General features: G+C 43.9%; 1 protein-coding gene across 11 annotated transcripts in view; it reads right to left on the bottom strand.

Annotated features, from left to right (window-relative positions):
* Positions 1-797: 797 nt before the first annotated feature.
* XPNPEP1 (X-prolyl aminopeptidase 1) overlaps positions 798-26,601 on the bottom strand; it is a 31,000-nt gene continuing 5,196 nt past the window's right edge. For 4 of the 11 annotated variants that reach the window (XM_088169314.1, XM_088169311.1, XM_088169316.1 and 1 more), the window contains 18 exons: positions 21,687-21,754; positions 19,896-19,996; positions 19,527-19,619; positions 18,464-18,607; positions 18,003-18,098; positions 15,739-15,820; positions 14,584-14,794; positions 11,828-11,917; positions 10,461-10,511; positions 9,294-9,352; positions 8,526-8,603; positions 7,947-8,018; positions 6,320-6,380; positions 5,399-5,468; positions 4,076-4,249; positions 3,164-3,240; positions 2,391-2,489; positions 798-1,354 (listed from right to left, as the gene is read on the bottom strand). In XM_088169314.1, the coding sequence (XP_088025440.1) occupies positions 1,226-1,354; positions 2,391-2,489; positions 3,164-3,240; positions 4,076-4,249; positions 5,399-5,468; positions 6,320-6,380; positions 7,947-8,018; positions 8,526-8,603; positions 9,294-9,352; positions 10,461-10,511; positions 11,828-11,917; positions 14,584-14,794; positions 15,739-15,820; positions 18,003-18,098; positions 18,464-18,607; positions 19,527-19,619; positions 19,896-19,996; positions 21,687-21,754 (1,755 nt within the window). In that variant the 3' untranslated portion in view covers positions 798-1,225. Of the gene's footprint in view, positions 1,355-2,390; positions 2,490-3,163; positions 3,241-4,075; positions 4,250-5,398; positions 5,469-6,319; positions 6,381-7,946; positions 8,019-8,525; positions 8,604-9,293; positions 9,353-10,460; positions 10,512-11,827; positions 11,918-14,583; positions 14,795-15,738; positions 15,821-18,002; positions 18,099-18,463; positions 18,608-19,526; positions 19,620-19,895; positions 20,001-21,686; positions 21,755-23,295; positions 23,321-23,934; positions 24,027-26,601 lie in introns of those variants that run through there. The other 7 variants (XM_088169320.1, XM_088169319.1, XM_088169313.1 and 4 more) reach the window with 5 other exon arrangements.

Consider the following 26,601-nt stretch of genomic DNA (forward strand, 5'->3'; position numbering starts at 1 on the left):
TTTTATCACCTCCTTAGAAAAAACAGCTAGGAGGCCAGGACCTTTGTTCCTCATCCCAGTCCTTTTTCATTTGACTGCATGATACTACATCTGATTTCCAGGACTTGAGAGAAATAATAATTTCATGCTATTTAACAGAGATTTCCCTTAGAAATTCGGAGGGGGGAGGGAAAGAAAACTATTGTTTGTACACAAACATTTCCATTTGCTCAGAAAAATTCTTTGAACTATCAGGAATTTGATGTGCTGTTACGCGATTGCTCCTTTAATACCGGACGCTGAAGCGGAGTTCGGATCAAGCGCTCAGCCTGCAGTACCGCGCTCGGCCACCAGGTGTCCCTGCGGCCCGCCCGGCCGGGCCCGCCGACCCCGCCGCGCAGTTCGCCCTTTGTCCATTGTGGGCATATTTATTTATTTTAACTTACTAATTGCTTTGTGTCCAGGAAGAGCTGCAATTCCATGATACTGCCCACGCATCCTGCACTGCCGTGGGCTATACAAGCACTCAGTGAGACATAACAATAGACAGAAGTACTGGCCCGGGCGCTCTGCACACACAAACCTCGGCCGAGCGTCTCCATATCCTTCCAGGACCTGTCACAAATCAGATCTGACTGCTCCTGCCAGCTCTCTCCATAACCTCTGCCCAGCGCCTGGCACCAGGCAGTCCTAAGTATATTTGTTCCCTGTCTGAGTTAGATGTATACATAAGAATGGAAAGATGGGGTTCCTGTCCTCCTTTAAGCTGCCAAACCCAACAGAACACTGACTGCAAGAGAAGACAGATGGAGCAGACAGCGGATTGTAATCTTTTATTCAGTAATCAGTCCTGCTGTGTGGGTAACATCTTAGCAACTGGAACCCAAGTATGCAAAAATACTGAGTTTTCACAGTGAAAAACCAGACAGTATAAAATATTCCAGTATTGCCTCTTAGAACCATTATTGAAATAAGACCCCTGTTTCAAAGGCAACGTGCTTATTTATTTTGTTTGTTTTCTGTGCTCAACCCCTCCCCCCAAAACACTTACTCAGACAGTAACCCTTCTCAGCCCCGCATTACCCACACGTGTTGTGGGGCAAGAAACACTACATGAAATCCCTTCCTGATTTCCAAATGCTCATTGAAGAACATCCTCCCAGTGGTGCCAAGGTCCAGGAAGACGCAGGTGATCAAACACGGAGCTGTCATGGTGTTCTCCACACCACAGACTGTGCTGCTGCTGCTACTGAACTCGGGCCAGAGGCTCCGTCTCCCGGAGGAGCCACCGAAGAGCTTCGTGCCGGCCTTGCCTCTCCAGCTCTGCTCCAACCACTTCCCTGCACTTCTGATGGTACTCGTTCACCCAGTTACACTGCAGAAAGGGAGGGGTTGGACACTCAGCATAAACACAGAAGAGAGTTCGTGACCTTACAAGTTATGTACAGCCAAAAACATTCGTAGGCCCTTGTGCTCTTTGGGTCTGAGCTGTTAGGCTGGGCTGAAATCCTGTCCTGAGCAGACAGATCTCTATTATATGGAAGTGACTTGTAAATTTGATGAGGATAAGAACTGAAGCAATTCATGCTGGGTTTTCAGAGGAGCCAAGGGTCAATTCAGCTGACAAGTAAAGTCTCTGCAAATCACTGCCTCCAGCAAGTTTGAATAGCTACCTTGGCAAAGTTTAATAAATAGCTTTGCAAAATTGTAACTGGACAATGCACTCCTGAGGCACAAGCTGCCCTATTGATGTGAACATGCAACCCTAGGGCAGATCTTGGTACCCTTCACAACCCTATTCAGCAAATGGAAATGCAAAACAGGGTTATCACTCCAAAAAGGAGGATGTGCTGAGGTAAAATGAGAATGGAAGATAAACAGGATGAAATATGCTATGGAGAAGTGGGAAAACAGAAAGCTTACGGTATTAAATTGTTCAGGAAATAAATGCTGCTGAGCAGGTATCAGACAAGTCTGCTCAGAGTTCATATGCACTGAGCAATGGGGTGTGCCTGAATGGGACTGGTCACAAGCAGATGCAGACAACAAGACGGGACAATCACTATAATCCTTGGGGAGACAGCATGGTAAGACAGACATTTGCCAGAAGCAAATCAAGGCAGGAGTAGGAAAAGTGATGATAGCAGCAAGGATCATATCAAGGGAACCAGCAAAACAACATAATTGGTGGGATCCTCACTGTCTTCATCATATCACGTAGATAGGAAGGATGCCTGAAAAGCTTGTTTAGTCCACCCCCTCACTTCAAAGTGGGTCAAGCTTAAAAATAAGTCAGAGTCCTCAGGATTGGTCTGTGGATCTATGAAATGGAACAAAGGCCAGTGGTTCTTGCAAACAAGAAAGAATAAGCTGGTTCTACTGCAAAGGCAATGCAAACCTGTTTTACTTACCTCCTTTTCTGTCAGCAAATTAACATCAATCATTTTCGTCTGGATTGGAACCAGGGTTAAGGGTTCAAAGGTCAGGCTCCCTCTGTTTTTGAAATTGTACTGCAGCAGAAAGACAAATGGATTGTACAATTCTAGAAATAACTCCACCCAGATCACACTTACTCCTTGGTTATGTCATCACTACAGGATAACCAAGGTAACTTTCAGATGAGAGGGTAGCAACTTACAGTAACATTTATCTTATAGCTCAAGCAAAGAATCTCAATATAAACCTTATTTACTTCTTTCAGTGGTGCCTTTCTAAAGGTCAGAATTGTACAGGACTTCAGGTTGATGACTGTATGATCATTTTCAGACCAGCATTTCTAAAAGCCTAACCCAGCCAGATTAGCAACTGTAACGTCAAAACCCGTCTGTAGTTTTGTTTCTACTGCGACTGAGGGCTCCCTACCAGAGAGGAAAATCCCAACTTGAGATCAACCAGTTCGACAGCAATGACTCCAAGGAGCTGAACTGACAGACAGAAAACAATTCAGAACAACTCTCACACACACATTCCAACCCATGGAAAATCTGCAGACGCAAAACTGTCTTCTGTGCTCCTATTAACAAGGGAGACTTAGAGCCAGTGTTCATCAATAAGGGGTTTTGGGGACCAGGAATCTTGAGTAGGATTTAACTGTCTGCAGCATGATCCCACCTCAAGTTCTACTACTTTAAGTTTTATAAACAGCAAACCATGGAGAAAGGTGCATCTTGAGCAGGTCATTCACCTTGGTTTCAGCAGGGATCACGAGGACAACATTTTCTATTCGGATCCCAAAGGACCCATCCTCGTAATAGCCAGGCTCTGCAGAAACAGACAGTAATTAACTAAGCCACATTGCTGAACTCTGCAAGTACTTATTCCCTATGGCCAAACTTCCCCTCTATGTCTTCAGTCCACTGAAGTCACTAAGCAATCTTGACATCAGGCAGCCATAGAGGCAAACAAATTTCTGACACTACTAATTCTGCACAGAAGCCCCGAGCAAGGTGACAGCAGAAGTTCTCAAAGAGAGAAGAAACAAGACAGACAGCCCTCAAGCTTCAGAATCGCCTTGGAATTGGAGAGCACATTTGTGTTCCAATACCAGAAACTCTGAAAATATTAATCTCTTCAGGAAAGGCAGGTGGGTAACTCCTTCCTCAAAATACTTTTTTAGAAACTGTTCCCCTGACTTCCTTAGAGGACTTTGCAGCCCTGAAGGAATGAAAGTCTCTCAGCAAACCCCAGGAGGCTGTTAATTTACTACTGAAGAAAAAGGCATGCAAAGATTTAACAGCTGCCTCAAACAGCCCATAGAAAAGACAGGATTAGCTCCTGAAAGCTTGGTGTCCACCTTGTACTGCAGCCAGTTCTTCCACAGTATGCCAGAGCCAGCTGGTCAGCACAGCTCTTCTGAGTAGAGAGCAGGAAGCAGGCCTGCAGCACCCACTGCAAAGGTGCTTCATGCAAGGTGAAAAGCTAAAGTGAGGGTCTTTACCTAGAAAGCTTAATGACAACTAAAACAACAAGCTGAGAAGGCAGGCCCAGAGCTTTTGATCCAGCCTTTCCTTTACATCACTGTCACATTTATTCCCTCTGCATCCTAAAGAGCTTGGTCCCTCCCCAGTGACCAGAGAGAATCACCAGTGCTAAATACCATCAGAGACAATCATGCCAGCCTCCAAGGGCTCGTCTGCAAAGGTTTTGTAGCTAATGCCACAAGGACCCTCATGTACATTCAGGAAAGAGCCAACTCCATGTCCTGTCCCATGCAGGTAATCCAAGCCACAGTCCCACAAGGCAGAGCGGGCAAAGGAGTCTAGAAGGTGACCTGTAGACAGAAAAGGAGAAAGAATTCTATCAAGTCAGGCTCCCTCAGAGACACTGATAATCACACTGAAGATTCAAACCTGGAAAACATACAAAAAAATACACCCCAACAAAAAAAAACTACCACCTCTCCCTCAAAAAGCCTCATCACCCACAAAGAAAGTAAGTCATTGGATGGCTAGAAGTTACAGGGCAGATATGGCAATTCTGACATTTAATCCCTTTCTCAGATAAAGAGCCCTTCTCTCTTCCATTACATAGGCCTTCAAGAGATGGTTGTAACAGAAACATTGCACTGCTGTTTGTTCTACTGACATCTTCAGGAAAGAATCAAATGGTTAAAAGTCCCACGGAGAATTCAGTACCTGTCTTAAAAGGAGCTGCACTTATTGAACTGAAAATAGGAGACTTGCCAATTGTATTTGGTGGACTAAGCAGCCAGGCTTCTTGCCTGGAAGTCCACTCATCTCACACAGTTTCAGTCAGAGGGCACAGAATTTATGTTGCCTGCATGTGAACACCAAGCCCATGTATCCAAGTTCAGACACCCTTTAATTTCAATTAGCACTGTGCAGTTGCTTTTAACTTGCCTACCCAAGAATGCAAACTGAGGAAATCTAAAAAAGAGCTGGTTTTGTATAACGTGTGACCAGGGAGAAAATAACTGTAAAAAATTCACCAGAGGTGGATGATATGTCACAACTTCTCCTGCACAAAATAAAAACAGCTCCTTTGTGTGTCATTTTCCCATGTATTTTCCCACTGATACAAGAGATTCCACAGTAATTGGAAGAGAATTAGACAGTCCTTCTGAAGCTGTAAAGTGACCTCTCACTTTGATAGGGCCATTAGTAAAGAATAAAGACAACCTCCAAGCACATGTGTTAGAGCACCACTAACTGATGAAAGTCAGTATCACCCTAGAGTCACAGCACTTCCAATATCCTTCAGACTTCTCCCACTCAGAATTTTCAGCACTGGTTGATGCTGAGAGAGAAGGCATCAGTAATCCAGAATCTAAACTGTTGTGATGGAAACAGATAGTTACATCAACATCTGCCTGATCAGCCTAGAACTGTCAATCATAACGTTGTTCTCTGACCACTTAATGGTTCTTCAGAGATGAAAACACTGCAGCTCACCAACCCACCTTTGGTTCCATTTGGGAAGATGGCAGCACTCACAGCTATATGTCCCTTCAGGACATATGTGAAGCATTCCTGTCAAAGAATTGTACACCATAAGTAAAGAGGGAAAGGAAAAGCTTTGTATTCCCCAAGAAGGGAAAGGAAGGATGCATCTTGCAGCAAACTGCAGAAGCCATGGAAAAACTTGGTCATGCTCTCCTGTGGCTGGTAATGCCAAAGCAAACCATGAGCAGGAGGAGTTTAAATCACTCTGAAGATCCCTCTCCAGTAATTACACAGAGGCTATAACAAACTCAGACTGCAGGTTTAGCAGAAGCATTCACCTGATCTACATGACTGATTTTCTTTTGTGGCTGCACTTCTACTTCCTGGGCATACCCTACAGCATATTTTTGTCACTAAGTCAGCAATAATAATGAAATTAGTTTTAGTTAAGACTAATAGAAAGATAAAGAAGCAATTTAAAATAAACAAAATTACATTGCTAAATTTCCAACACAGACCTTTTCAGATAAGTCTGAGACTGATTTTTTATATTGTACAACTAGGCACTGACTGGAGCCTTGCATCAGACACTGAGTTTTGCACTAAATTAGACCCCCCTGGCTCCCTTATTGGACAAACCAGTAATATTTATCCACAGTCTGCCGATTTTCTTATTTCTTAGAGGAAACGTCATTTTGCAGATGAGAGCTGTGCATTTTAACATAGAAAGGTTTCAATTCTCTAAAACAGTTTATATTTTGGAAGTCTGTAGTTTGACAGTCTCCTTTTGAGTCCTTATCCAAATGCTGCCACATACTGGTAAATAAATAGTAACTCAATAGCGAGCTCTGACTGCATAGCAATAGAGCACATTACTAATTTAAGCATCTCTTAACAATAAGAGTTAGATCACAAACCACACTATGATCCTAACTTACCTTTTCATAGGCTGATGGTGTGCCAAAATGCATTGTCCTAGTCACATCTGTTGTACCATCTCTTCAGGGACAAACAAAGATGCAGGAACCAAAGGGATGGGGGAAAAAGAAAGACCAAAGTGAGAATGCACAGGAAACCCTGTCACACTGCAACAAACCAACCAAGCTCATAAATGGATAAAGTCATCTGCTCTGTGCTACACAAGACTGATGATGTAACCACTCCTAATCTCAAAAATTCCTGAACACGGTGCCCCAGATGCAGCAATAATGATTTACAATTCAAACTTTATCTTTCAACCATAAGCATCCCAAAGCTCTTCCCAAATTAGAATCTAAACTGCTCATAAAAACGATGCTAATTTGAGGTTTAGAAACAGGTACCTGTCCACTGAGAACAGGTCAAATATAGCCTATTTGTATGGAAGGTGATTCATTAACAGCTTTAAAACACACACTTTTGCAAAAATGACAGCTACCAGCTCAGAAAAGGGAAGTTTAAAGGGGGACAGTATCCCTTTCATCCTCAGGATGTCTTGCCCAAGATTTCTACAAATCATCCTGCATTTGGATAGGGTTAATCCAACATGTCAGAAACTGTGTCTAAGTTCCTTCTGCAAACAGCATTTTGAGCCTGCTGTCAAAAACACAATGGCTCTTGAAATAACGAGTTCCCTTTGAAACGCTCACTCCTGTCCCTATGCTCTTCCCCAGCACACACAGGCCATGGTCACAAAGAACTCACGGTTTAACTTCTCAGCAGGGACAAGCAAAGCATCCCTGTCACAATGCTGTGCTAAGTGCTATTGATGTCCAGCTTACATTGTATCCAAAGGACTGCTTTTCATAGTGGCACTAAGGAAATCGTTAATTAGGCCATCAGAGGGGAGGAAAAAAGATCTCCTTGTAAAAATCTTATCAAAGGATGTCTGTATGGTTCTTTTTCAAAGCTCTTCCTGACTGACACAACAAAAAGACAAAGCTCATCTCAAAGGAGTAGCCAGGCTTGGTCTTCCTGAACAAGCCACTTCTCATCTATTTACACTGGTTAAAAACATCACTTCTTTCATTTTCCATGGAGTCAAGAGTTCCACAGTAAAGGAACTGAGGCCACTGAATGGCACAGTCAAAACAGCATTGAGTTTTCAGACATGATGCTTTCACAAAAACACATCCAAGACCCAAATGGCCACTGGGATGAGGAACCCTGACTCAGTCTCTGAAAAGGCAGAGAGCACCACAAGGAAGTGCCGTCCTGCTTCTTCACCCCACCTTGTTCTTGCCTCAGTATCAGTCGAATCTGCCCAGAGGGCAGATCCTGGCAGAGCAGGTGCCTCACCCAGCTGTGCAGCTGCTGAGTAGGCAGCACAAGGCTAAGCCAGGGCAGTCAGGCCTGCTCCCTGTTCCTGCAACTTAATACCAAAACCACCAGCTAAAGCACAGTTCCCATCACACTGGGGATGGATGGGACTCAGATGGGAACTGTACTTTGACATCTTGTCCCTGATCCCAGCAAGGCCTGTCAGCAGCCCTGATCTGCTGTCTACTCAAAACTCCACACTGCCTTCCTCGCCAGGGGTCATGGGGAAAAACAAACATGGCAGTTCAGCACCATTCATCCACTCACTTGTACTGTGCTCCTGAGTCCAGGAGGTAGATCTCATTCACTGACAGTGTTCTGTTGGTCTCAGGAACTGGCCTGTTCAGTTAAACAAAAAGGTTTTTTGTTCGACAGTTTTAAGGTGTCCAGCTCACATCTGCAGTCCAGAAACCATGTAAGTGCAAGCTTGGATGTGTCAGCTCTGATTTCTTGTGGCAGTGATGGAAATCCCCCACATTAAGCCAGAGATCATACTGAGGAGAGGATTTGTATACAGCAAATAGAATTACAGAACAGAAGTTTGCTGCTTCCAGCAAAACCCTCAATGTCTGTTTCTGGATGTATTTCAGAACAGTTGTGGCACTTCATACTCCTTCCCAGACTTCCAGCCCCAAAATAACCCTTTTCTATGGCCCTGAGCAGATCAGCATGATAATACATGTATGCTGCCAGCAGGGAGAAATCTTTACTTAGTAAGTGTGGAGTAAAGAAAGATAGCAAGCAACATCTCCCTGGAGTATTCTGTTGTGGCTCCAGGAAGAGGCAAGACAGCTCATTCCAACTATGTTTGCTGAAGGTTGAAAGGAGAAGCTGAGTTTCTCTTACTTGTAGTGAATGATGGCTCCGTTTGGACCTGTGCTTGATATGGTAGCAAAACTCAATTCAACAAAGTCTTTCTGCTGACTGAAAGAAAAGATTGTGATCACTACAGCACAAGTGAGAGGAGCACACCAAGCACCTAGGGCACCTGGAGTGCCCCATCCTCAATTTCACATCACCTCAGCCTTCCCCTTGGCCCTGACAGCCACCTGGACAAGCAAATTTGGGTAGAAGAAACGTATAATTTGAAGCCCTCTTCTCCCAACCATGTGGAAACCTGTTTTCCAGATCTACCCTTTCCTTAGAAGAAGAAAATCAACTACCCAAATCACCCAGGAAGAGAAGTGCTGAACAATTTCTACTTTTTTACTTATTTACTCAAAAGCATTTTAGAGGTCCTGCTGATGTACACAGGGGAGTAACTCTCAAAATAAATGGTGTTTGTTCTCTATCAGAAGAGGAAGAAATCTAACTTTTACATACATTTCTCTGTGGTAAGGAAACAACTGTCTTGTATTTAAGTGTCCTAACCTGCAGTACTCCTCATTGCTATCTCAAAAGGAAAGTGGACAGGATCCAGTGGGCTGGGACTTGTATCTCCCAAGAGACCCAATTCTTCCCAACTCTTTGAAGTTTTCAAAGAAATCCATTAGTAAAGGTTTGTCCTCAGGTAAAATATATCTGCGAGTGAGATGCATTTCTAAAGAATAAAATAAAAACAATGGATAAAAAATGCCACCCAGAAAACGTCCTCAGAGTAGATTTACTTTTTACCTGCGGAACTCCTCTGCTTTGTCCGCAGCAAATATTTCTGTTACTGTTCCCTTTGGAACCTGGTGGACAAGGACATAGGCTGAATTAGTACAGCAACAAGCAAAGGAAACGCTGTATGCTTAAACACTGGGTCTTGTCTGTGTCTTTTGAAACCCTGGAAGTGGTTTCTTTCCAGATTTTCTGTCCTCGTTCCTCAGTAATGACAAACACAAACCCAGCAATATTGTGCAGGGCATTTGAGAAGAAGGAAGTGGAGACAGTCACAGCAGGATTGCTGAACCCTGACTAGGGAGCAGTTAGTGCAGTACTAACTTCACTGAGATGTGCAGAGGCAACATCTCACGAGGCAACATCTCTTTACAGTCAGGTGACAGTAATCTTAAACAGTTCTCTTTAATAGCCCATGCCGTTAGAAATTTTATGCTTCTAAATCAGGAATGGAAGCAGTTGCAGGACAAAAAAAGTGTGTTAAATTTTACTTTAGCATTTGATAAATTCAAACCTGTGACACAACTTCCCCTGGACTGGAAAACAGGCAAAGCAGGGCAAGAACTAGGTTTCATAATCCCTGTGGATGACTTCTTGAGGTACTCAGACATGTAAAAAGGCACCTTCTGGAAGTCATCAAGCCTTCTCCATAAATAAAGTCAATAGACTCAGACATGCAGTGGCACAGCTTAGTAAGTGGCTGTGTAATACCTGGCACTCTGCACATCCACTGTGTACTTCTAACCCAGTGACTACACAAATAATTTGTTTTTATCCCCTTTTCACTGCACCTCCCAGTCATAAATGCCAAATTTGTTCATAGTGGCATCGCTGATTAATAATTCCACAGTATTGTACAAAGTTGAATATTATTTCATGATTTTTACTACCAAACTAGCACAAGACAGCATTAACACTACACTAAGTCTGCTCAGGACATTTCTCACTTGTTTAAGCTTTGGTCTGTGTAAAATGAATGGGAAAATGTTTTCAAAAAAATTAATTCAGCCTTGGATAAAAGCATGTTTGAAATCCTCACAAAACAACCCAAACCACCAGATAACTCCCAACTGTTTCCCCACTTTTACTATTGGCACTAGAAAGACAAACAAAAAGTTTATGCCAATGAAGAATTTTACACAGGAATAGAACCTCCAATTTAAAAATTTTATACAATACCTCCTTTTCCAGCCAGTTAAAGAGCTCACATAGGGCAACAGCATCTTTAATCTGTGTTAAAATAGGCACAAGAAAAGGAAATTGAGAAGGATAAAGATTTATCAAGCCTCAATATAAACAGGTTTTGATGCAAAAGAATTCAACCTGTAAGTTTCAGAAACACAAGCTAAGAGACGATCCAAGAGGTATTTTCAGGTTTTGCACCCTATTTAATTAATTAATTTAATTTAATTAATAAAACACTGGAAATGAAGAGTTAAATGAATGTTAAAAATTACTGCTGGGATGTATCTTACTGTGGGAAGTCTAGCTTTACCCCACACATCACTTTCCAGACTGTTTTGCTTTAACAGCCAAGATCTTGCATCTCAGATCGCAGAAGGCAACCACACAACACATCTGGTGATGTGACAGGGGAACGTGTCCTTTGGGCACATGGCCACCACACAGTCTCTGTCACACAGCTTCTGGCTCTCTCATCTTATGACGACCAGTTTTATTCTTTTTTTTTTTTCTACATGCTTGCAGCATGTAAGGGCAAGAAGTAGGAGATGTGTACAAGAATAAGGCACAGTTTTGTCCTCAGGTGGCAGGTGACAAAGTGCCTCTTCTAAGTACAACTATTTTTACTTCCCTTTAACTAATAAGGAGAGAAAAGCATTGAAATAGGAAGTACTGGTTCCCAAGAAGCTGCAGAAAATATGAGACCAGCCCAAAACTGCCAGCACTGCTTCAACCAGCACATTTCTCTTATTGTGAAAACTGCTGCTTGAAAACTAAGAGGAGGTAAACAAGAGAAAAGTTCAGCCCCACCATGAACCTGTTTCACAGACAGATTCTTTGCTTGAAAATATGAAGATTCCTAGGAAATCAGATTCATTTCCAGTGTCATGATGATGAGACTAAGAGAGTGCTTTGAGGACACTGGCTGCTTCTGAACATCTTGGCCTGCGTTTTGCACCATGTGTTGAAGAATTTCTCTGTGTCCTTTAGGCTGTGTTTATTCAAGTGATAACAGTTTGAAGACTCCACTGACAAAGACAACAGAACAAGCAAAGGGGAAAGAACATCCCTTTAAGGGCCCACACTGCAAACAACACTTCTCAAGTTCTGCACAGTCTTCCCACAGAGCAAGGCTGTTTCCTCACACTATTGCAAATGTTGCTCTTCAAGGGAATGCAAAACAAGCAAAAAACCTGCTTCAACAGCAGTAGATGTCTGACAGAAGACCTTTTTTATCCTGCCGTCCAAATTCTTATTTGCTTTTTATCCAAAACATTAAAACTGAAAAGAAAATGTTATTTGTTTCCCTAAAGGTAAAGTAAATTTGTTGCCATGTGCAAGGAGACACTCAAGGCTTCACTTACATGTGCTCTTCTCATGCCTTCTGTTTCCGCTGCGTTCTTCACAGCTTTCGCAATGCAGATGGGGGTATATGGGGTGAGGTATCGGTAAGCCTGCAGCAGAAGGACAGGGATTACTTGTGGATTAGTCAGACTACATAATCCTACAGATTTAATAACTCAGCCTGGCCACAATTTGTACTTTGGCAGCCTCTCTCAACCTTCAGCACTGTGAGATGCTGCTTGCCAACGGTCAGCTAAGTGTACTGGGAAATAGAGAGGAGAAACAGTCCCTGACCAAAGGAAGAACAGCCATAGGGAAATCCAAAGAACTAAACAACAGCTTGTCATGAAGCAGGGAGAAGACCTGGATATCCTAAATACCGTATATCTGTATCAATGTCTGAGCCATAGATTCCTGTTGCCGATGGACACTGAAGAAGCCAAGGAGAAACACTAATCCCTGAAGCGATGGTAGAACTAAAAGCCACCTTGACTTGTCACCTGACAGTCACCCTCAAGTAGCAGGGAGCAAAGGGCACCCAGCACAGGTATCAAGCACTGAGCACCACCATGGTCAGCAGCTCTGAAAAACACATCAAGGCCCAAGGAAACATGAAAGGCCTTTGTAAAGCTCAGCTTTACATGTTGCCAGTTCTGAAAGGAGCTTACAGCAGTGGTTTGAGACAAAGCTTTCCTGTGCTTGGATGGGGTGACCCTGCATTAAGAACTAGTAACTGATCCCTTACTACTGCACACTTCCTCAAACACCAGCTGTCCTTAGATTAGCAGGAATGCTTGGCTGGTTTCAGCACATGTTCAGAAATTCACCAGCTTGACTTGCCCAAAATCTCATCACACTTGGCATCAGAAGAAGGAAGAAGAACCAAGTCTTTTGCCCAGTTCTCTGCTCTACCTATTATATATCAGGAGGTAGGACGAGCACCTACAGAAGCACAGCCCAAGTAACACATTGTTTCCTACTTTAAATGCATCAGTATACAAATAAATATCACTCAAATTCAAGGAAAGGCCCAGGAGATCCTCTGCAAAGACTAAATTCACATAAATACTACAGGCTTACAATTTCAAAATTCTTAAAAACAGCAAAACAATTATACTACATAAAGCAGAATCTAAATTACAGAAGAAGACACAAGAAAGTCAGAAAAGTCCTTTTATCAGTCAGGATAAATAGTCAGATTCTTAGGTTAGCTTGCTCTTTATAGACACTGGTAAGTACTATTAATCTTCTGTGAAAAGTATATTTACATGCAGCTGTAAACAAATCTATAAAGGGTTTGCAGATCTGGGTTTAATAAAGGAATGGATTTTTGCCAGTGTCAATATTTGGCTCTGATGGACACAGACAGTAGATGGACTTCCAGCACTGGTGCTCTTCACGCCAGCTGAGCAACTGGCCTGGAGTGCTTTGAAGTGGTGGAGAGCCAGGGAGGAACTAGAAAAACTCTGGCTCTTGCAGTGACTCTCTAAGTGGCTTTTAATCAAGACATTTCAGTCCTCCTTGCCTGTTTTCTATTGCACAGAGCTCCTCGAGGCAGGGACTCTCCCCATTGCACACAGAGGGCATGCAGCACTGCAATGCCTCAGTATCAGTCAAAACTTCCAGTGTTCACGGGGTAAATAATGTCACTCCAACTCATTATATTCCTTTCCCTAGATCAGACCTTCTGTACTTCTCCATATAGATACTCTACATAAATCAACTACAACAGCTTAATCAAACTGGGGATAGGCCACTGACTACAGCTACAGCAAGGGGCTTTCTACTCTGAAGTCAAAAGAACAATTTATCCTGAATGCTCCATAGACACAGCTATCAGCTGTCAGTATTCTGTATTAGGAGGCCTAGAAATAGATTGATGATGCCTGAAGATTTAACCCTGGACGGGACAACAACCTGTATATTTACTCACAGCATCTGTTAGTTACTAGACATCACTGTAAACTAGATGGTATTCCAGAGATTGTGATCTCTAGCAAACAAGAGATGTACACAAGAGGCATGGAAACTAGCTTATTGTCCGCAGTTGCTGTGTCCTTCCCCAGGTATCTTTCATGGCTATTAGAATATTAGGTGGACAGTGGGAGTCCCAGACAGTCAAGTTCAAAAGGATAGCAAGACATAGCATATATGGCTGCACAGAAATTATTCTGATGCTACAACTGTCCCTCAGCAGATGCATGGACAACTAGTGCCTGCAGGTGATCTGTGTCCTCACAAGGTTCCCTCCTACAACAGCTCTGTCATCTTTTCCCTCTTTCCTGTCTTCAGTAAAAGACATCACATATTGCCTGATATCCTCAAGCCACTGAACTAAGGACAACCATCCTCAGACATTCAGATAAAGCCAAAAGCACCCTCCCAGAAGTCCTGCTTAACTTTCTTGCTTCAATTTCTGCAAGTTTCCAGTTCTTGCTGCTCGTCCACATGAGGCTGATGCTCCACCCGTGGGCAGAATGACCTGAGTTCACCCTGCTGCCACTTCCCTCCCCTCTCTCACTGTACTTGTTTTATCTTAAGCTGACAATTCTTTGGATAAATCTGCTTAGCGAGTTGGAAGGGCAGCTCCAGCAGGAGCAACCCCAGGATTAACAACCCCTCGATACCTCAGCATGGCTGGACCCCTTCTGCACAAGCTCCAGCCTGCACTGGGCTTTGCAGAGGGGAAACTGAGGCCAGCTGCCCTCATAAATACCTTTCCTAACCACGATGAGCAGAGTAGAGAAAAGCATTTTCCCTTGCTAGGGCCACTGACCTTGGGAATGGCCTCAGTCAGAGCATAGCTGGCTTTGTCACTAAGCCACACTTTCTCTTTGGGTGAGAGGCCTGCACCAACAGCCTGCAGCTCTGACAGGATAGATCCGTAGGGCATCAGCTGGATTTTGAACTCAGGTTCCAGAGTGGAGTCAAGTTGTAAGTGCTCCCTCACAGCTGGGTCCATCATCCGGTCACCATCAATGAAGAGCCTGAGAAACAAATGAGAGAGATCAATTAGGTGAGAACACATCTCACAGTGGCTGGAGTAAAGGAGGGAAGGAAACCATTCTGACAACCTTTCAGGGAGAAAGGAGATCATGAATTATGCACTCGACTTTGTCCTTTGTCATTTTAACCACCAGCTTTCACACAGTTTAAATTCCAACTTGAAATTAAGATGTGCCACCCCACTGAGAGGAAAGAGCTGATAGCATTTCGATTTTTATGACAGTCAAAATGGCTACATCCCATCACTGTGCTTGAAACAGGAAAGTAACAGAGGCAAATAACAACTCTAACTTTTAAGGACAACATCTGGAAAGAGAAAAGCTACTGTAGTTCTAAGTATCACACTGCTCTCGCTTTCACTGAGTTGAAAAGTTCAGCTCAACCTTCACACATAACTTGTACTCACTCACCCAGCCAGGTTTTACCTTAGATGGATCTAGGTAGCAGCTTACAGATGCCTCTAAAAGAACTGTGCTTGCTGAGGCTCAATATATGGAGCAGTCACAGGAAAGAAGCCTTCTGTTATAAGCCAGCCCTGACACTTTCCTGCACAGTCCCTGTAGTTTTGAAGTGACTCAGCAATTAGACTTTCCCCTTAAGTTTGTAATGTCCAGGCCAGCCTTGGCTTTTACCCACATTTTAGCCAGAGCTCCAAGGGCCCTACACATTATCTCAGGGTGACAGAGGACTCAGCCATCGTGCCCAAGGTCACCCAGCAAGCCAGCCAAGGTGCTGAGGAGTACAGCAGAGCTCTTGGCTGCCTCACTAGCTCTGATCAGGGGAGGAGAATGACTAATGCTGGAGACAAAAGAGCTCAGAAAGAACACTAAAGTATCCAAGCATAGGCATTTTTGAAAAGACAAATACTTTGCTAGAACAGCTCTCCCCCAGCATCTTGAGGAACAGAGGAAGGGATTACAAGCACCTGATTGTGTTCATTCCTATGACGGCGTAGGCAAAAAACACAGGATTGTACTCAACATCAGAGCCTCGAAGGTTGAAAAGCCCTGAAAAATAAGAACACCAAGAATCACAGTCCTGGTTCATCTTCTGTAACACTAGAGCAAGCCAAAAATAATCTCACAAAAACACAGGCAAGCAATGAGACATCACGGGTGCACTCCTGGCAATCCTAAATTTATGCCAGGAGATGGCACCAGAACCACAGTATGAACACTCCCGGGTATTTTAACTGGTGTTTAAGTTCTAAAGGAGGACTGGCTTGGAAAAAAGCAGGTACAGGCAAGGAAAGACAAGGACACGTGTACAAAAAGTAGGGTCTGCCCTTTCTGGTCCGTGCAATGCAATAAAAGCTCACTTCTTAACAGCCAGAAAACTTCCACGTTACAAACTATCATTTCATTCCAATCCTTTTGACATTTGAGGTAAGAGGAAGACCAGCAGGCAAGACTACAATACCCCAAAAAAGGCCTCTCATTTGGGCCCCTCCAATATCTCAGATTCAGACTGTACAGCCTTTGCTATTTTTCACAAAGATTTTATCCCAAACAATTCCAGACAAAGTCAAGAGGGGAAGGAGATCTTCAGCATCTCTAAAATCCTGATTTTAGGGTCAAATAAAAACTCCAGGGTATCCAATTAGCTGAAATGAGTTACTCAAGCCAATAAGGCCAGCCAGCAGGACAGCTGGGAAAAGAACCAAGATGTCCTAAATTACAACCCAGCACTGTATTCATCGAACTGTGCAAATTCTGCCATGAAAGTAAAAATAGAGCTTAATTCTCCCCAGGGAAGCAGTAGGTCACTTGAATGCAGGAAAGAGCCACAAAGAACTTTTTACTGCATGGGTACAAACTTCCTCGCTCAGCCAACTCCCAATGCAGTAAAAGAAGGCAACAATCACCTTTGTGGCTTTCTTTTTCTGTCCCCAGAAACTTGTCTGGAGTTTAATACAGTGAATTAAATTAGATAAAATTAAAACAACTTCTCCCCTTCCCCCTTTAGGGTAAGTAATCAACCAGGCACCTGAAAATGAGCTTCTCTCATGACCTTCTCTGGTTCATCTTAACACTTGATTCATAACCAAGCTTCACTTTGCTGGAGACATTTAATCTGAAACCACCTCAGAGCACCAAATTATCATTAATTTAATTGGAGATGCGCCTGAAAAGGTGAGACACACAATCTCTGCTCATGCAGGCCTCCCCAGGGAGGAGTCATATTCACCACTCTCAGAAGTACTTCTTTCACAAAAAAGCTCTTTGCTCAGTGTCCCAGATCCAGAACAGCCCACGGACCTCATCAAGTTGGCTTCATCCAGTGCCAGGAATATTGTGCTGGCAGTACTGGAGTGAGGAAAACACCACCTCCATTTCTACCTTTCCAGATCAGACATGGGCCACAGGATGAGCAGCACTCACACCCTGCCAGTGTTACATTCCCCCTACACCAGTGTGTGCACTGGTGATTTCTGCAAAAAGGACACACAGTACAAGGAACAGCAGTCCTGGGGAAACCACTGCTGTTTCTGGCCATTCTCCCTTCCTACACACTGGGCTGGGAGCCAGGGTGTGGAGACCCAGCCATCCTGGGGCCCCAAACACAGAGGGGACTCAAGTGAGACCCTGGGTTGAAATGATCTGGAAAAACAAGTTGAGCCCTGACATACTTGTTTTAACCAAAGCATTGGCTGAACACTGGAGAGGTAGAGACTGACTTAAGAGTTGTGACAATTAGGAAGATTACTGTGAATGCGGTGTACCCCACCCTTGCTTTATGTATACAAAGCCACATGTTGCACTGCTTTGTTTATAACCCAGACTCCACAACAGAAAACAGTCTCCGTCTTTCCAATGGGTGAGGCAGCATCAGGATATTTTACAGCCAGAAAATTTCACAGGTCTTCTTTTTTTCCATCATGCTGCCTCAAGGCTTTACGTGTGACCTTCCTCTCCCTTTGCCTGGGCTGTTTTTCAAAAGTGGTAATTTGCTGCATTTCCTAGGCCAAAAATGTACTCAGGAGCTGCACTGCTGTAATGAGGCACTGTGCAGAAATACAGGCTTGCTGTTTGTGACCCATTACCACCACTGCACTTGATAAGAAGTTAATTGATGTCTAACGAACATGTTGTAATATGGGTCTCTCACTCTGGCATGGTTCTTCTTTTCCAAGGCAGGAAGAATATTTATTTTGTAGAAAGAACTGAGAAAGGAGATGCAAAGACTTACATGCTACTTCGTCCAAGGCCGTTACCACAAACCACATGACTTTCCTCTCAGCCATCTTTGAACGGAGGGCTACAATTTTGTCTCTCCAGCTGACCCCTGCAAAACACAATAGGAACAGCTACAGTCCCAAACTTTGCTGGGGATGATGATGTAAACACAGACCAATGTATTCTGCTTGTTCTCCTCACTCCTTTCTAATAACTGATATGAACGATCTCAAATGAGCTGCCCTCTAGATGCCCGTGGATTTGTTTTGAAGCCACTCAACTTCCAGAGAATGGTTATTTGAAGTTTTGAGGACAGAGGGGTCATTAGCTAAGGTCTGATCACTTTCTTGACCTATTCACAGTGACCACACTGTGCTGCAGTACTGTTTTTCTCTCTCTTTTGTAAGAGAAAAGCAAAAAGAGGATATAGAGCAATAGGAAAAATCCATGTCTATTGGGAGTTAAGCTTCTCACCTGTGTAACTCAAGTCAAGCGTGATGAGAGGCTTGCAGGGACGTTGAGGACAATCTGTCCAGATTGTACCAATCAGGTTTTCTTTGACAGGCACAAGGTCATGGCCAGCACTTCTCAAGGCTTTGGACATTCTCTTCCACTGGTCTACCAAAGGGAAGAAAGTCAGGAGTGGTGGCTTTAAAGAACACACATAAGTTCACCAACAGCTCTGTTCACAAAGGTCAAACTCAAGAATCAGAGTCTTCTCCTTTCCCTCCAACCTCCCCTTCTTCCTATTCCCTTAAGAAAGACAGCAAAATCTACTGTGGTTACAGTTCCACAAACACACCACAGTATCCAGTGGCAGGTACGGAACCTCACAGTCCTGAAGCCCCGTGCTTGAGCTGAAGAAGAACTGCTCCAGCTGGGACACAGAAGTCTTTGGAAGAAGCCATAGCAGAAGCTGCCCTAAGGGTGTCCTCTCCCTCAGTGCAGAACCATGCTAGAGCTAAGCTAGACAAGATGAGATCTCTTCCACACAGCCAATAAGATAGGTTCTTAATCCATCTGCACAAGCAAATATCTCCCCTTGCCTCCAGTGGCCTTCGCATTGTGCCTCGTGTTTTGAAGCATGAATAGATGGATACTCTGATATGATATCTCTCCCTGTACTTCCTACAGGGAAAGCTGCAGAGATCCCAAAACCACCAAGCAGGAGTAGCAGCATGAATTGTGCCTGGGTGCTCTTGCTTACATGCTGACCAAGGCATTCAGCACCTTTGTACTCAAGTGCCCACGACAAGACAAAACACAGACAAAAAGAGATGATCAGGATTCTGCTTTTCAGGTAAAGTCACTGCAAGCCTAAAAAGCAGTTCTCATCCCTTGTGCTTTGGAGTCAATGCACTGCTGTGTAACTCTTGTGATACACGGCTAAACCAAAATCCAACCTGTTTTGTGTAACAGTTTAACCATCACTACATCTGGAACATGGTTAGCTGCACCCCATCACACAACAGCTCACCCAGAGAAGCAAGAAAGCAAAATCCAGTTGCCCAACCCAGAGTTATAAAGTAAAACCAACCTGCTGGAATAATGAAAGGGTCCACTCCCACCTTTGAGCCTTCTGGGAGGACACTCACTAGCCAATCCTCCTGAGTAGGTGTATCCTTCAGACCTTCAAGGATTACAAAAAAGAAAAAAGTTCAAAGAAGCAGTAACATTGAAACACTCCCGCACTATGCAAAAAGTCCAAGCTAATGCATCAAATATGTCTACTAATGAATGTCTAGACCAACAGGCAAGAGTTGTCACAGGATACTAAAGCAGAAGCTGTGTATCCAGTATGTCCCTAACTCCCTGCATGATGGGATATCCCTACAGCTCAGGCTGTAAGTGTGTGAAGTGACTGTTCTCCATTATCAGTGGAGCAGTGCCCCAGGCTCCTGCATACCCATTTTCATGAGTGTCCAGTTGCTATCCATTTGCTGTGCAGCTTGCAGGAAGTAGCGTCCATCAGTCCACATGGCTGCGTGCTGCTCCGTGATTATGGCAGTACCTAGGCAGGGAGGCAGAAAGGTGATTCAGGGTAGGCAGCCACCATGCAGACATAGACAGCAGGGACAGTGTTTGAAATTCATCCTAATTCTCTAAAAGGCACCTCTGATCACTGTTCTAAAGTTATTCCTGTTTCAGTGGAGATATTCACTGTTTCCCCTGCACTGTGACCTTCCAAATCCTATTGGAGACAGTATCCACAAGGATGCACCTTAATGAATAGGCTCAGATGAACTCAAGCAAATCTCAGCCAGCCAGTGGAACTGGGTAAGTAGGGCTTTCCAAACCTCCTGTAACAGAGACTGTGGTCTACACTTGGCTGTTGTCACAGTAACATAGACTGTACATCCCTGAACTCCACCCCATCCTCTTTTGGGGAGGAAGCCTGGGCTCTGGCTATCCACAAAACACAGCTGATACCAGGCCTGCAGACATGGGTATGGTCAGCTGCACCCCTTTCCCAAATGTTACGGCTCTAGCAGAGATGGCTGAACAGGAAACATGAACATAAACTTCTGTTGGTTTCACTGTCTGTCCCATTCCACTGACTCCAGATGGAGGGATGCAAGCAGACAGCTGAGGGACGCTGACATCCCAGCAAGGCACTCAAGCTGCCTTGCCCTTGACAGTATAAAACAAAACAAACCATGGCACAAACTGAAACTGAATCCAAGTCTTTGGAGTCTGCATCTTGACCATACTCTCTGTCACAAAAAACTGATGCTCAGATTAGCAGAGCAGAGTTTCCAATTATTAACTCATTGTCTTCTATCAAATTCCCCCAACATAAACCCCATTTTAAGTTGCTTCAGCCTGAAAAGATGAAGCAAGAAACATAAGGTAAGCCCCTGTGTGAAACCTCACTGATTTGCTGCACATTAGGCTGAGAACAAACCTTTCAAGTACATAACAAGGGCACAAATTAGAGAGGAAGGTTATGGAGAGGTCACGCAGAAGGGGCAAAATTAATACAGGATTCATGTAAGCCATTAACAGCAGCCCACAGCCCTGGATTTATCACCTTCCAAATGAAGTCCCAGAGCTCATAGGAACTGATGAAGAGACCTCCAAACATAGGTACCAGTATTTATTTAACTAATATATAATTAGAGGGGAAAAAACCTTCAGCAGACTAAAGTGACTTTCCAACAACCACAGAGTAGAGTAATTTGCACAGCTTAGGGTACAGCTAGGGTAAAAACTAGGTCTCTTGAAACACAGACCTATCCTACAGCCAAGAAAACATCCTGTCTCGGCAAGATAAGCAAACTTTTCCACAGTGCTCGGTTTCCAAATGCAGAGTTTCTGGCCCTGGCTCTGTTTAAACAGAAAGGCCAGCTAAAGTCCATCCACTATTCACCCAGCCCAAACGGGCAATGTAAAAATCTATTCATACTGGCTGCACATCAAAAGAAATGACCGCAGGTTACAGGCACCACATTAAAGAGTTAACAGGATTTTATTTTATGAGAGGTTCATTTAGGGGTCAAACATTTTCTGAAAACTTGTTATTTCGCTGATATTACATAATTCCAGTAGGTAGCCAAGACGTAATTCTGCAGATGCTGAAATGGGAATAAAACAGTCCAAACAAGCTGGATAGATTTTCTTTTCCATCCTGCCTCTATGCCATGAAATGAACTATTTCTTTAGAGGAGAATTATGCAAGAACCCAAGTTCTGGTGAGGTACCTGCAGAGCCATCAAATCCAGAGATGAATGCCCTTCTGCAATCACAGGGTGCAATGTACTCGCTCTAGAAAACAAGAGGCAGCAATTATTTATAGCAGCAGGGGAAAAAAAACAATCAGCTGATGACAAATATTTTGATAAGCTTTTTCTCCTAAAGGACACCATGGAGAGAACAAAATGAGTTAAAAATTCCTGGGCTTCCTCCACTGTGATTATATGGTATTTATGTTCAACTGGTGGGTTTTTTAAGCTGCAGCACTTTTCTCCCACAAACATCTGTAAACACTGAAGTGCTTCAGAGTTTGCAGACGTTTATTTCACACTCAGCCTCCCCTTTGGGCAACAAACAAATCATGCCTTTGAAGCTGCAACGTGAAGGGAAGGGAAACCAGAAGCACCCCTTGATCTTGGGGTAATCAGCATATAAATTCTGTAAAATTCACTATCTCCACTGAAATTTCCTCACTGGCACTTTTAAGAATTCCTTTAAGACTTTCTTTCCCTGCGATAGTGACATTGAAAGAAAATTATCAAGGTGGCAAGACTGTAAAAAATTTAACCCTTGGGTCCTTTCATAAATAGATACTGATCCTTTCACTTCTTCCTTGCCTATCCAAAATGAGACTACAGCAAAAACCACCAGACCATGGTTTGAAGGATGAGAGGGAATCAAAGACTATTAGTCTATCCTCATCCTAAATCTGTCATAACCTGTGTTTCTGGAAACATCTTTTCAGAATGTTGTAGAAGAGCCTGAGAATGCACAGACACCTGATATTAACAGGAACTGCCAAAATTAAAAGAACAACTGAACCTTCACATGGCCCACATGACTTTTTTATGGGATTCCATTTTGGCAAGTTTGTAGGTCAGAACTGCTGAGTAGGCCTGTTAATGAACTAGTGCAAATCAGCAAATCAGCTTAATCCAGGCTGACAGCACTGACGTTTTAGCTGCAAAACCCCTGGATTTGTACCTTACAAATGGTCTGAAATCCAAGCCTGTTTCTCTGCCCCCAGCTGTGCTGGAGCAAAAGAAAAATCTTAGGAACTGAGCTAAGAAATCACAGCCCAATTCTCAGGTGGTTTTAGTCCCTACTGTGACAGAATCATCTGATTGTTAAAAAACACTCCCTTCAAATCTGTTACTCTTCACTGTTCTAAAGAAGACATAGGGTTCAAAGCACAAGAGTGAGCGAGCAAGCAGCACAAATTACAGCACCTAGGACCAACTCTTTATTTCTGCTCCAAATCACACCATGATCAAACCCCTTCCACAACAGCCATGTCTCTCCCCTCCTGGGAGAAGCCAACCAATATTTTGAAACTGAACCTTGGGACAGCAAATCTCATGGCCCAAAAGAGGATCTTGTTGAGTGGCTTTTGCTCCCAATTGCCAGGAAAGATCCCTGGTATATCCAGATTCCAAAGAAATCCTCCCTTTTATCCAAACACTAGCGAAAGTTGGCAGAAAGGAGGGGGGTATGGAGACCATGCCATGCCCTCCTCTCTGACCCAGTTACTTTCCTGTGCTTTTTCTTGTCCAGCCCTACAGGGCTGTAACATGTTCAGCAGATGTGGGGAAAAGGGAGGTCAGGATATCCAGCTTGGGAAAGGATGACAGCCCTCAGCACAGCTCCAGCTGATGGGGTGGATCCCTCAGCCCCACACAGCACATAATCACCACTGAGCCCCTTTAAAATAATGGCAAAGGCATCAGCAGACAGAGTGGACGAAGTTGTTGAAGGAACAGAATCAAGTGTCTGTTTCCTCACTGCCTGCTCAGAGCAGCAGGACAGAATATGAAGGCAGAGTGATGCTAAACCTGAGGATTCCTCATTTCAACACTCCCCAGGGACTATTCAGCCTGTTGACTGCTGTGACTCCCCTCTCCTACACTTCCCAGCTCAAAGGTGGGACATCATCTCCCAGGGTCCAATGCCAACAGGAGGTAGTGGATATTTTCCATCATGGGTCATATCACTTAAGTACATCCCAAATTATATACTTAAATACAAATGAGAGCAATGATGTCTTTTCCATTTCTCTTGACCAACATAGAGACTGGAGGCTAGTTTGCTTGTGAAGACAAGCAACTTCACATTCTTAGCAGGGGTTAACACCACAGAACAATGAAATGGATGAAAACAATTTTAAAAGAATACAAAAGGAAAATAAATGTATGAGTTTTAGATCTGGTAAAAGCTGACCCAAATAAGCAAAGACCTTGACTGCATGGACATACCTCATGCTGTCCCATTCACAGATAAATCCAGGAAGTGTTTTGAGTTTACAATGAGGCAGAAGCAGAAGGGCTTTAAAGGGAGTATCAGGGATCTGGAGGGAAAGACAGTTCATTCATCTGTCAGCCTGAATTCTTGCACACCCACCTGTTCTATTCCATGCAGCAACCCCCACTGTGCAAAGATGAGCCCATGTTTTACACAAGCTAAAATTACATGGGGAACACCTGTGTGTGCCACACAAAGCACAGACCACAGCACAGTGAGAGCAAGGTATTTCCCTGGGGCTTGTCTTGCAGCTCTGATGGCCTTCAACCTGGCCCCCCTCAGTCCTTCCACATCTGCTTCTCACCACACCTGTCAGTCACACAGACAAAACTGGGGGCTACATCACAAAAACCCCTCATTTAAGCCAGGAAGAACCCCCAAAAAATCACTGCTGCTTATCCCCAGAGCCTGCATGGATGTGCTGTAAATATGCTGAAGCTCATTCTAGCCTAATCAACCAAGATCAGCAATGCAAAGTGCATCTGACTATCCTTAGAACCACAACACTGGTGTCATTAAAGAACAAACACTGCAGGGTACCTGGAGGGAGGCAGGTATTCAGTGCCAAAAACCCAACTGCATTGGTAAGATCTGGAACACATCAGAGAAACCTGTGCACAAGCCATCTCTTGCTTTATAACTCAGCTGATTCCTCAGCTCAATGTGTCAGAGGAGCCAGCCCTGAGCAGAAGACAGCACCTCTGCCAACCCAAACATAGGGCCCTAAGCTGGGCAGGTGCTTCCTTCATGTGGACAACCAGCCAAATCTGACCAAATTTGTTTTGAGTCAAGGCCTGGAGGGTGAAGCCAGACATGGCTAAGCTGTGACTGGCTCCAAACCCAAGCCCTAATCCAAACATCATTCCCTCCCACTAAGAAGCAGCTCTGCCAATCTCTGAATAGTCCCATATGGGCAAACTCCAGATTCAGTGTAAACACACAATCAACATAAAAATGGATCCTGCTTTTACCACTGCAACATCCCAAAAGCTCTGACATTTTTAACCAAACCACAAAGGGTTTAGGTGCCTCATTCCTAAAAATACGGCTTTTCATCCCTTCATGATGTCCTTGGGCACCTGTAGCTATTGAACATGCATGAAAAGAAGTAGGATTCTTTGGGCCCCATTCCGCTTTTGGCTGGGACTGTCATCCTTTCTCATCAGCTTCTGGACCACCCAGGTCCCCAAGGAAAGAGTATTTTTCTCTGACTTCTTATCACCAGCATCAAAGTTTTCAAAAATTAAAGTAGCCAGCCAACATCCAGGACTGAGTGCAAGAGCCACAAATCCAAGGCAGCCTTGGTTAAGTCTGAGTCAGAGAGAGCTGTGTTTGAGAAGCTCTGCAAGTCTTTCAGTACCTTACACAACTAAACATGGAAAGCAGAGGATACAACTCTAGACTCCTGGCAGTATGATAATCTAAGCTGCCTAACCTTGCAGGAAAACCAATATTAAAAGCATCACAGAAATCAGAGCTCATCAACATTCCCTGTGTTACAAAGACAAATTCGTCAGCAAGTTGCAAAATCAGGGTGTATCAGCATCAATCCAATCCAGGGGTTCCTTTGTAACCCAGAAGGGAATAAAGTTTCCCCCAATCTAAACCCTGTGGCAGCACCACAGGAGGCAAAGCCCTATTCGTTGACAAGTTTTGTGATGTGGATGCCAGGACAGCCTCAGGAATAGCTGAGAGAAGCAAGGACAGCAATACATAACTTGTTTGGGCTGTAGGGAGGAAATGGCTTAGGCCACCAAGCACTTGGATATCATTAAACCACAGTACTCTGAGTGATGGAGGGAGCTGCCTAAGAGCAAAATCTGAACTGCAAGGCTGTAAAGTTCTTGTTTGCACATAGGAAACAAACCCTTGCTTGGAACAGTTTCAAATCACAGGTCATCACAATTTACTTGGAATCAGTAAGGCTGTTCTGGGATCAACAGGTTTCTGTCATTGGCAAAAACTGCATCAATTTCCAACCCTTAAAGAAAAAAAATCCTGCACCAGCTATTCAGGAGGCACCAGAATCAGCAGTTTTTAGTAATCGTTTCTATTCAGATAGATTCCCTCTGCAGAGAAACCTGACCAACTAGCCTGGCAGGAAATAGCAACATGGGGTGCTCTGCTTAACTGCACTCTGTCAAGGAAAAGAAAGCAACAGAAAAACCCAGAAGTCCTGAGGGTCACATTCTTCAACTCACATGACAGCATTTAATGTCTAGTGAAATGAAACCAGAGTTATATATGGACAGAGGCAGCTTGAGGCAGGAATGCAGCAGACAATAGCAGCTGCAGAAAACGCCTTCCCCCTACCTGCCCAAGTTTGGATCTCCCTATGAGGAAACACGATGCTGCACATATGGTCCCAGGGCACAGGCAAGTCTGGACCCGGCTCACCTCAGTGCCAAGTCAAGGGCAAAGGTTCTGATTCAGTTGCATTTTGCTCTTGTGCACCCTGGGGTAAAAGGGAGCTTTGGGTGTGAGCCAGTAAAGCTTCAGGTCTTTTGTTTCCTGAAAATGGATGAGGAGGGAAAAAACCCTCAGCAGTTCTTGGGTCTCCTAACAAAGCGAACATAAGCAAGCAGGGGAGGTAAAAGACAGTTCAGCAATTTAAAATTTAT

This window comes from Sturnus vulgaris, chromosome 8, assembly GCF_052056855.1.
Source record: "Sturnus vulgaris isolate bStuVul1 chromosome 8, bStuVul1.hap1, whole genome shotgun sequence".
In the NCBI taxonomy this organism is placed as follows: Eukaryota; Metazoa; Chordata; class Aves; order Passeriformes; family Sturnidae; genus Sturnus; species Sturnus vulgaris.